The sequence below is a fragment of the Saccostrea cucullata genome, unplaced genomic scaffold (genome assembly GCF_032062105.1).
Source record: "Saccostrea cucullata isolate Sc308-1 unplaced genomic scaffold, CSIRO_AGI_Scuc_v1 ctg387, whole genome shotgun sequence".
Lineage (NCBI taxonomy): Eukaryota > Metazoa > Mollusca > Bivalvia > Ostreida > Ostreidae > Saccostrea > Saccostrea cuccullata.
Window position 1 is genome coordinate 72,046 of NW_026927209.1, and position 11,829 is coordinate 83,874.

Genomic DNA, 11,829 nt, shown 5'->3' on the forward strand with positions numbered 1-11,829 from the left:
ATGGATGATACATTTAGCTGAATCTGACCTACATTTTTATCTGGATGAGTGAAGAGGTTAAATTTTTATGCAGGTTTCATTTCTAAGTAACTATTATCCCTATGTTGTGCAACCTCGCATGGATGATACATCTGAGGATGCTCCGGATGCTGAATTCGACATACATTTTCCAGATAATGGACCAGGTAAAAGTTATGGATGCAGGTATATTTCCAAGAAACTGTAAGGCTTATGTAAACCAACGGAAACGTGCCCAAATGATGCATCGAGGGATGAAAACTCTTAAACTTTCTTCAGATGCTGGACTTTAATCACATTTTCGTGATGAAAAAATAGCTTTTATATAGGTCTATACCAAAGTATCAGATCAAAATTGCATAAATTTTGCATGTTTGGGTGTACACTTTTTGTTGGGTAATTGTGTGACTTTGCCTTACTTAAAGACAAAATTCGTTGAGGTGAACTCTGTAATCTCTGATTACCTATGTTTAGTTTATATTTTTATTAAACAGTAAATTCAAAATATGAACAACAATTTTGAAATGATGAACAAATTGGTTCTAAAGGTGATATAATATATGCATGCAATATTATGTAATATTAGTTCTATTTTAAGGAAACAAGTAAGACTGACTTTAAAAAGTAAATGGAATGTGAAAAAGAAAGAAATCTACAAACTTTCGGATCAACCGTCGTCATTACTTAATCAGGCATGATGTGAGAACGATATTCAAAAGACGATCTCGGTCATATCTGATAACAATAACGAATTCTCTTTAACTTGCTAAGTCTGCATTAAGATATTGGAATTGTTTAAATTTAATGAAGTGTTTGAACCTTATTGTGAAAGCTAATGTCAGCTATCGCAAAGAAATATCTAATGCCATGGTTCGTTTCTGATGAGCAGTGAATATAAAAATCGTTTAATGAAGGTGAAATTCGTTTTCAAGGTCAACTATGATTCAAGAATTGTCTTGAGAACTGAGAGTGATAACCTGAGTAAATTACTAACAACGGATGCATGGATAAATGTTATTTATATATTATATCTGACTACAATCTGAACTTAATGCAAAATCTATACAAAATTTTTGCTGGACAAATGTAGACTATTCATGAACAAGCATAACGGGTTAAAAGGTCTCAGCGATGTACTTCATTAAAGAAATAAAATATGAATTATTCATACCCGCCATTGAAATCGCCTTGAATTATATAACTACATGTAGGTTGTTATTCTATAAGTTGGAGTCTATTCTCTCAATCACTTCCTGGATTCATGTATTCTATATTGCACACGGTTACGAACAGTTAAATTCTTTACAGTGACAAAGTCTGAAACTGCCCCAATGTTGATGATTTCTTGCTGATATCAAGGTAGATTGCTGGTACACGGATCTGCTAGTCACCATTTCAATGATGTTAAGTCCACAAATAGTATTAGCGAAATCGTGCAGTTAGAGCTACATGGATGACCTATTCCAAAACTGCCAGCTCTAGTTATTTATAAAATATTAAGAAACGAGTGAAACAGTAATTGCCAACCAGACTGCTTTTCTGACATCACCAGTTACGAGTTACACTTCACCTTAACTGGCCGCTTTTCTGACATCACCAGTTACACTTCACCTTAACTGGCCGCTTTTCTGATATCACCATTTACACTTCACTTTAACTGGACGCTTTTCACCAATGTCTGTTGGAGACACTCTGGAGGAGTGTAATTTGTCAACGTCTTTAATTTTTCGATCAATGTAAAGTTTTTTCATTTGTCTCAAAATGTTTTTATGGTAGAGATCGCTGAAGTTTGTTGCAAGGATAGCTACAGGCATGGCCAAAATCAGCATACCAGAAAACGCACATATGCCTCCGACAATGTGCCCAAACGTAGACTTTGGAAACATGTCTCCATACCCCACAGTTGTCATTGTAATTACTGACCACCATATTCCTATCAAAATATCCGAGAAAGAATCTGCCACGTAGAATTCAGCGTAGTAGATAAAACTTGCAAAGAACAGTGACGTGATAAGAAACGTCATTGTTAGGAGAAGCAGATCTCTAAAACTAGCTCGAATCGACATCATCATTATTCTCAAACCAGAGTATACTTTCATCAGTCTGAACACCCGAAATAGCCGCAAAATGAGCAGGGATTTTATCACTAAATAAAATTGAACCAGTTCATAATGCGTCACTAGAAATTCCAGATCTTGTTCGAGGGCAAAGGTCACCCACATGGCAACCACTATGAGAAGGTCAATGATGTTTAAAGCTGATCGAAAATATTTCAGTTTCCTTGGACAAGATATGAAGTGAAAGATTAATTCAAAGGTGAAGAAAATGGACGTGAACATTTCACAATGCCTTAGTGCTTCGTTAGGGAGAGATGTTCCAAGCATGACTTCTTTGGGGTTCTGCAAGTTGAGCTCTTTGAAAAAGCGAATGTCCTTGTACGCAATTATCATCAACAGATCAGCGTATGGTAGCTTTTCTTCTCTGAAAGACGGATGCGCACCCAACACAAAAGTTACCAGGGAGACGATTATAATTGCAAGGAAAATGTAGTTGAAAACCTAGAAACATAAAGGAGTAATTGTTATTCAGTAATGCAGTAAAAAACAATCTGAAATTTTCTGATCGTAGCTCAGTTTCAAAATTGCTACTGTTATAACTACAAAACTTTATGATAAATGTGATGACTAATTTTTCTAGATTGTCGCCTTATTTAGGTAACAATAGGCCTATACCATTGTCACTTGCATACGGACATAATGTACCTAAGTAGATTCGATACGCAAGTGCTTGTCCTAGGTATGAACAATTTCTAAAACAAGGCAAGTTATTGGCAAACAATTTAAGGATATCATCAGTCTCGTAAATAATATGCAGATTTAACTGTTGAAACAATGACCTAAATGTAAGAAAAACAGAATATAATTTATTTGTGAAAAGTGTTGATATTTAAGTCTTTATTTTATTGATTTGGGAAACACTGTGATTCAATTTTTTTTTTTATTTTAAAGATTCCACATTTGATTTACGTGACTCATTAAACATTAAATGTAGTGACATAGTATAAAGTTTCTAATACACGGTAGTTGATATTTTTATATCAAATGTTAGCTGCAGATTTGTAGCTCTCCGAAAAAAATATATTGATAGACCGGAGAGCTACAGTGCCACCCATTAAAGAAAACTGTATATTTATTGCGCACAAAAAAATGCGCTCGGTTCTCCAATTCTTACCTAAATTGCAAAAAAAAAAAAAAAAAAAAATCTAGAATTAAAAAAATCCTTACTCCTCTATCGAGTACTCTCGTAGTTGACATCTGAACGAAGCATGTTGGACCAAATTATCTTTGAAACCAAAATGGCAGTATAAATAAGCGAAATGTCCGATGATTGTAATATCAGGGCCAGGAGGACTATTAACAACAATTATGTAGATTGTTTGGTTGTGGAAACAATGAAATGTTAGGAACACACGGTGAGTAATAATTTGAGATTACAGTTTTAAAAACATGGAGAAATAAATCGAGAAACAGCGCACTTTTTTGTGCGCAATAAATATACAGTTTTTTCAATGGCTGGCACTGTAGCTCTCCGGTCTATCAATATATTTTTTCGGAGAGCTACAGATCTGCAGCTAATCAAATGTGGAATCTTTTTTAAAAAATGGAGTCACAGCTTTATTAGATTTATTTTTATCAGGATGAAAGATTGGAGTGTGTTAGATCACTTACTAGAATTTTTAATATTTTTTTTTACTCAATTCCATAAAGAAAAAAAAAAGAAGAAAAGGTCACATTTATCAGTTGTCTGCATTTCAAAATTACTCGACACTGAAATATTATTATTAAGAAATCCATCATTTGAAAAGGAACTGTGAACAAAAGGTGGATTTCCATATGTGGAGTAAAGTCATGGTTTGCTATAATGCAGTTTTATTTATTATAAAAACAAAGACGACATTCTTTCTTTTTTTAAAATCGTATCAAACTGGCATCTGATTAGCTGGCACCATGGATAGAATAACTGAAAAAACAAGCTAATTCAGAGAATTCGTGTCCCCCGTTTAAAATAAAACAAGCTCCCCCACTGAATTTGTAGAATTATTAAATGTATACATGTATACTGAAGCAAATAAAATACATGTATGTCAATATGCATACATGTATAAAGATTTGATTGCTTATTCTTTATTATGTGTATAGAAGATTTTTTTATATGGAATGTTTATCACAATGTAATGATGATTTTATAACCTCATAAATTTTTCATTTCACATGCTGAATACTATCATTTAGTAAAAAAAAAGTATTTAAAAAAAAAAAAAAAAAAGAAAGGAACGATGCAACCGAGATTCGATCCCGGGCCCTCTCACATTTGAAGCGAGAGACATAACCACTAGACCACGGAGTCGCTTTAATCGGGGGGAAGTATATGCAGAAGTGAAGTCACATACATGTATATATTCATGTTTTCATGTTCGGTATTGTCAAAATTTTACACAATCCATGGTGTTTGATTTATTTAGCCTTTATTAAACAGTTCTAATAGATGTAATAAGAACATAAAGTCCGCCAAGAACCTGTTTTATACGCAATAACTCTCCTCATGCCCCTGCGCTAAAAATAGCGCCATGTAATACTATAAATACTAATAAAACAAACGGGGCGGGGCACTTTGAGTGGGGCGAGAGACGTCCTAGGGAGTTTTGGTATAAAATTACATTGCATAAGCTCAAAATCTTCTTGAAATATCGCCCGGATACATACAGACAGAATGTATAAATTTACGACCTTGAACTTTGACCTTTTGACCTCAAAAAATAAATTTTGAAATATAGGCCACAGGGAGTTGTTATATAAAATTTCATTGCAATAGCTAAATGGTTTGAGATATTTTTTGGAAAAAAGTGTTTTAACAGACAGAATTTGCTTATTTATGACCTTGACCTTTGACCTTTTGACCTCAAAATCAATAGGGGTCTTATCAGTCCATAGGGAGTTGCTATGCTAAATTTCATTGCAAAAGCTCAAAGGGTTCTCGAGATATCAAAAGTGTGGAAACGAAAGCGTTACAGACAGACAGAAAGACGGACGGACGGACGGACAGACGGACGGACGGACGGACGGACGGACAAACCCAAATTAATATCCCCCACTTTTCAAGCGGGGGACAAAAACAATCCTCAAGCATAACTCTGTTTGGTTTAAAATAAAAAAAATTGAGTCACCATGCATAAAAGAAAACTAATTACATGTATTCCGTTATTGATTGACTGCTTTTCCAGCAAGAAAATAAAATTAATCTTCAGAAATGTCATTTCTACTGGGTAGAATTCACGATATTTGCCCATTTGTGCAAACCGGGGTATAAAACAACATGAATACATGTATTCATACGGGATACTAGTACTTCAGGGAATCGATTTAGAATGTAACAAAAATTTAAACATTCAACATCAAAACGATTCAAAAATTCTTTTACATATTTTAATCTTCGTCTAATTAAAATAATAATTGCGTGAGTTCCTAACAAGGAATTTTAATCTGCTATAGTATTGTTCTTTCTCTAAATCATTTTCCTTAAAAATTTTAATTGCCCTGACATAGAAATGAAATGTTGACAGAAAAGCATTTATTTCTTCCTACCTTAGAAAAATATAAACGTAAAGATGCAATTGTAAGTAAATATGACTTTCTTTACCAATTATCCTTAGTTTCTTGCTAAGACGATTGAGGGGCGAAATGAAAAACATTAGTATCCTTGTGTGTTCAATAATTTAGAAGTGAAAAAAAAAATCAGATAGATTGTTTAATAGATCAGTATGTACTGGTTCCTGCTAACAAAACTAGAAAGGATCGAAATTTATGGTAACTAACAACAAAACCTTATGACAATTGCGATGACTTCAACTTTTCAATGTTTTGTTTTTCTTCTCTAGTTTTTTTTTTAGATTAAGTCAGTATGTTTGAATATTTAAAAAAAAAATTATACCTCTACTCCTCTAGATTTTGCACAACATTGTAGCTTTCGATATTATGAGCAACGGATATTTCATGTATTGCATTGCTAAATTAAAAAAAAATGTTCGTCTTAATCAACTTTCCAAATTTTGCCAGAAACAAATCATAAAATATTTCATTGATCACTCAGCGAGAACATACGTACTGATGTATAGTTTCACTTGATAAATGCAGTCCGTTTTTTTTCTTCATCTGAAACTATTCGTATTAAATTTCAATCTACATGCTTAATAAATTCCACAACCAAATTCCAAAGTATACTTATCATCCACTTAACACATTACTTATTACTAGGATTTCTAAAGCTTTGTCGATATCGATAAATACATTTCCAACCTCGGATGTCGATTTTGTTTAACTGAAGATTTGTTACTTTAAACAAAGAGGGTCAAAAGCACAACAGAAAATCAATGTCGTGCGATAAAAAATTTTGCAATTATAACCAAATTCAGTTCAGAAAATAACTTTCCTTTAATACCGTAGACACAATCTTATTTTATGAATTACTTTGACTCAGGAATTTTTTTCCCTATACCTTTTACCTCTTCTATTCAGAGAAAATTGTATTATTGTACAGCAATATTGGAACGTATCTCAAATTAGGAGATAAGTACTGTTTGCAGGGAAATTTTCGCCCCGTTTTATTTTCGCTCTTTTCGCCCTATCGTCATATGGACGAATTTAAAACGAGGCGAATTCTAACATTACAGTATAATTTCTTATGCACTAGGACTAATTTTAAACGCCACAAAATTGTTTGCAAGCGTGAAAGGGCGAAAATAACACGGAGCGAAAATAACCCTGTATATACATTACAGTATTTTAAATCTTTAGAACGAGTCGAAAAAAAGAGAGGAAACAGAGGAAAAAATTCAAAAGTTTTGAACATTATTCTGAAAGCAATTTTTTATTGAGGGGGGGGGGGGGGTATTTGAATTTTTGCGTCGAATTTTAAAAAGAAAAAGATATATATTGACATTTAAAACTTTTGTTTCAATGTGCGCCCAAAACACCAACAAAAGTTAAGGGAAATACTAGTAATAATCTAATCCGACTGAAATCAGAAAGAATTTTAATACATTTAAGTTGGCTTAGAATATAAATACCCCGTATATAGATGTTTAAATATCAAAGAAAGAGAGAGGGTGAGAGAGAGCACCTTAGCTAATCTGGATGATGAGGGTTCCTCCAATGTCAGCCATATCTTCCGGAGGATCCTCTTGACTTGACTTGTACGACATTCTTCTTCAGTATAGTCCAGTACATATTCCTCAAACGTCTTCTTCAACATCTGTGTCGTCTGGATATCGGCCTCGGATTGGATATATTTCTGTAGACAACAATCTGATAACATTTTGGGAGAAAGTTCCCAAAAATCCAGTTCTTGTTTTATCATAGTACCACAGTAGGATGAGGGGAAGTGGAGCGCCCCGGTACGATAAAGATCCAAAATCGAGAGGAAAAGGTCGGGGTTTCTGTCGAAAAAATAACATTTTCTTTGGTTATCATAAAACTCGGATTTTCTTGAAAGTCTTCCTAGTAAAGTATCTGGGTATCGAGAGAGAGTTTGAGTTCTAGTTTCATACACCAAACCCCCTACATTGATCTTCACAATGTCCATCCTGCTCAATCACTGGGTGCAGATGATATCTAACAATGGTAATGCAACAACTTAGTCGAGAGATGAATGATTAATTATCATTGATTCCCTTTTAAATATTTTGAGCTTTTTATTGACACGAAAGATAAGCAGGCCTTCTTTTTCCAATATAAAGGTTATGATTTTAATATCCAGCCATCACTTGTATAGCAAATATAACTGTACAAACTTCCGTTAAAATCTCGATAAAAGAACAGCTTTGTATTGCGTTATTCTGGTATTTTCGTGTACACAGATACCAAATAGAACATCAAGAAAGAAATGGAATAAAATGAGGTACTGATGTCTTTTTGTTGTAAGAGCTAGTAAGTAGCCCAGTATTGAAGAAATTATATACTATCAACTAACAATACCGCTAAAAAATTCAACGGAAGACGAACTGCTGCAGTAAAACACAATAGAAAAGGTTTAGCTGAAATAGGACACCGTGGTCAAAGTTTGTTTGCTATAAAACAATGGATAAGGTTTACCTGCAAATGGACATCGTAGCCAAAGTACAATGCAAGTAACAATAACACGCAATGATTATCAATTTTAACTAGCTACAGGTACTGTGAGCAATCAGCTCACTAAATGATACCCCGCCTCCCATATGAATATAATGGTAGTATCCATGTTTTGCTATGGGAAACCCAAAATATGTGTCGGATCAAAAAGTAAAATAGGAGGTGCACAATTGCAATATGTAATAAAGATTCTGTGAAAAAGGTGGTATGAGAGGAGTTGCGGATAAGAGATGGGTACCCCAAAGCGTAACATACGGATGGACGGACATACCGATTACTATATACCCTTCCGCTTTTTAAGCGGGGGTATAATAAAAGCATATACTTAATATGATCGGAGATGAACGTTTAAATCTACATGTAATATGTTATAAAATCTTTCTATTTATGTTAAATAGGTGGATTAAGCATCCCCGTTGACGGGTAACAACTGCTGTATGTACCTTGTCATGATCGGATAAATAGAAATCCTGAAGCAAAAATTGTATGGAAATAATGACCTAACAACTTATACGAAAGACGTCAGTTAAAAAATTAACGACATAATTTTCAAATATGATTATTGTGAAAAAATTTGACTATTTAATTAGGGGAGTATTATTTTTTTTTTTATCATCAACTTATTTGTCAATGATATGTCCCGTTTAGGAAATCGTTCTTTTTTGAAGACCATGTCTTCCAACAAAATATTGAAATTCCCATGGGTAACGACTGCGCCCAGTTATTAAGTGTCCTAATTTTGTATTAATGTGAAGCAGACTTTGTCCAAAATCTTTAGATATTCAGACGACATTTTGAATTAACAATGCTTTCAATTCCTATGGCGATACGATATATATTCCAGTGAGCTAAAAATAAACGTTGCCACAGAGTCTGACACATCTATGTCATATTTTGCTATTTTACTTGAAAAGACGTTAATGGTAATCTAAGAACCAAGCATTATGATAAACATGATGACTTTAACTTTTCAATCGTCAACTTCCCTTACTTAAGCAGCAATGTACCCTATCACCTGCATAGGGGGTTTATACCTTTCAGTTGATTCGAAACGCGAGATCATGCTCCACGTATAAAAAAAATTCTAAAACTGGGTAAATATTGAAAAACAAGAATATCAACAGTCTCGTTTAAAATCATCATTTGGTAAGTTATCAGTCTAGTCGAACCCTCAAACGGGGGTATACCCCCGAACGAGGGTTTTCCTTCCCTTAATGCAACGCGCGAAAGTCAAGAACGATAACTCTTCTTATTTAAAAAATATATATATTTTTTAAAAATCACAAACATGCAAAAATGATTCGTCTACACCTTTGTTTTCAATTTAAAAAAAATAATTAATTACTTTTCGTTTTTATTTACCTCATTTCTGAAGCACAAAAGTTTGTTTACAGGACAGAGGAAATTCTGACGGGCACAGAAGAAAGTGTCGAAAAATAATTAATACTAGAGGTACTGTGAGCAATGAGCTCACTAAATGATACCCCCCGCCTCCCATAATGTCCATGTGTTGCTATATATTGTTTTACGGTAATGTGTAAAGAGGAATAACTCGTCCTATCAAATGTTATCCAGAAGCTTCTATACATATGACGTCATAGGTAAAGATATAATGGCAATGTCCATGTTTTTGCTATGGGAAACCTAAAATACGTGTGGAATAAAAAAGTAAAATAGGAGGTGCACAATGGCAATATATAATAAAGATTCTGTGAAAGTTTCATTAAATTTCACTCAGTAGTATAAGAGGAGTTGCGGATAAGAGATAAAGCGTAACAGACGGACGGACGTACAGACAGACGGACGGACGGACGGAAATCCCGATTACTATATACCCCCATTTTTCAAGCGGGGGGTATAAACATGTTCATTACACAAAATTTGTAATACCGGGGAACGGAATTATATGTAGTTTAACTTTAAACAAAACATTGTTTGTTTATTCATCCGTTTTTATTAAATTAAGCATAAAAAATCTAGTTGTATCAAACCTGGTGGTTAAGGCACAGAATACGCTAACTTTGGGAGAGAAAAAGTCTCGATTTTTGCAATAAACATATATTTTTTCGCAATACAATCTCTTTTTACATCTTTAATCTATCAAATTTGAGTACATACAGAGCTACGAAATAATCCATCACTTTGCACGAGCATATTTTGTGGCCACACGTTTTTCCGTGAAAACGACACTTTTTTGAGTGTCTGCGCATGCGCGTACCCCCGTTTGAAGGTACGGATTTCCTACTTCCGTTTACCCCCGTTTGAGGGTTCGACTAGACGTGTAGACTGAGTTATAGGGTCAATATAATGACCTTGTCAGCTATGCTAATATAATCTGTCGTTAAGTCAAATGCTGACTTATGTTTTTCATACTAATGTTAAACCATTATTATACCCCCGCTTGAAAAGCGAGAGGGTATATAGAAATCGGTATGTCCGTCCGTCTATACGTCCGTCTGTTACGCTTTGGGGTACCCATCTCTTATCCGCAACTCCTCTCATACCACTGAATGAAATTTAATGAAACTTTCACAGAATCTTTATTACATATTGCTGTTGTGCACCTCCTTTTTTACTTTTTGATCCGACACATATTTTTGGTTTCCCACAGCAAAACATGGACATTGACATTATATTCATATGGGAGGCGGGGGTATCATTTAGGTAGCTCATTGCTCACAGTACCTCTAGTTTACAACTAAATTGTCGATTGATTTTTCCATTAATTCCTGATTATGACAGGGAGCATTCGGTGATGATTTGACCGGTCGGCAGGGAATGCTCTATCCTCATGGCACCTGATCCCACTTCTGATGTTTTAGATGTCGTGTTTGCTCTGATCCTGATTTGTATTGTTTTATGGACTTTTGAGCCTGATTACTGTTCGTTTTCTCCATATTTCATTTGTGACGATCACAGGAAGTAGGTTACAGAAAGGCGTTAGTCATAGTTTTAAAATTGAAATTTATAAATAATTTTAAATCAAGTATTTTAATGAAAATTCTTATTAATTTCGACATGCACATTGAGATATACATGTACATACACTGTAAAATAATGAATATATGAAACATAATTCTTCACCGTGCTCTTCATATTTTTTCTTCACCCTTAACTTTAGTCATGTAAGATCTTCTTCATCATAGTCAATAATGATGACCTTAACTCCCTTACTTAACTTTCTGCTTTAAAAGGGCACAATCAAACACTGTATTAATCCATCTGGAATATTATATTCATTGAAGGCCACTGTTCATGCATTGTAAAGTCATATAAACAAGGCGGGTTTAATATTTCATTGAAAAAACTGGCTTCATTAAATCATTTTATAATAATAAATATTATGAATTTCAGTTCCATATCAATTTTGAAAGATAAACTTTTTGATAACCCCGCGCGTAAAATAATGAATATATGAAACATAATTCCAAACACCCTTAACTTTAAAAGACTGACACTTTGCTTTAAAAGGGCCAACATTAAGGGAACTCCGACCAATATTTCAACTGGCTTCATTAAATCATAAATATTATGAATTCAGTGAAAGATAACCCCGCGCGAAGGTCCAAACATAAAAAAGACTGACACTTTGTCAGAATGCATTGAAAGTGCTTGTATCCGATCGATG

General features: G+C 34.0%; 1 protein-coding gene across 1 annotated transcript; it reads right to left on the reverse strand.

Moving 5' to 3' along the window:
- Window positions 1-1,391: 1,391 nt before the first annotated feature.
- On the reverse strand, window positions 1,392-7,666 carry LOC134273723 (potassium voltage-gated channel subfamily C member 3-like). Its single transcript, XM_062755926.1, has 2 exons — window positions 7,195-7,666; window positions 1,392-2,576 (listed from the first exon to the last, which is right to left on the reverse strand). Exons 1-2 carry the CDS (start codon window positions 7,654-7,656, stop codon window positions 1,653-1,655), a joined length of 1,386 nt encoding a protein of 461 aa, XP_062611910.1. The 5' UTR covers window positions 7,657-7,666; the 3' UTR covers window positions 1,392-1,652.
- Window positions 7,667-11,829: the final 4,163 nt, after the last annotated feature.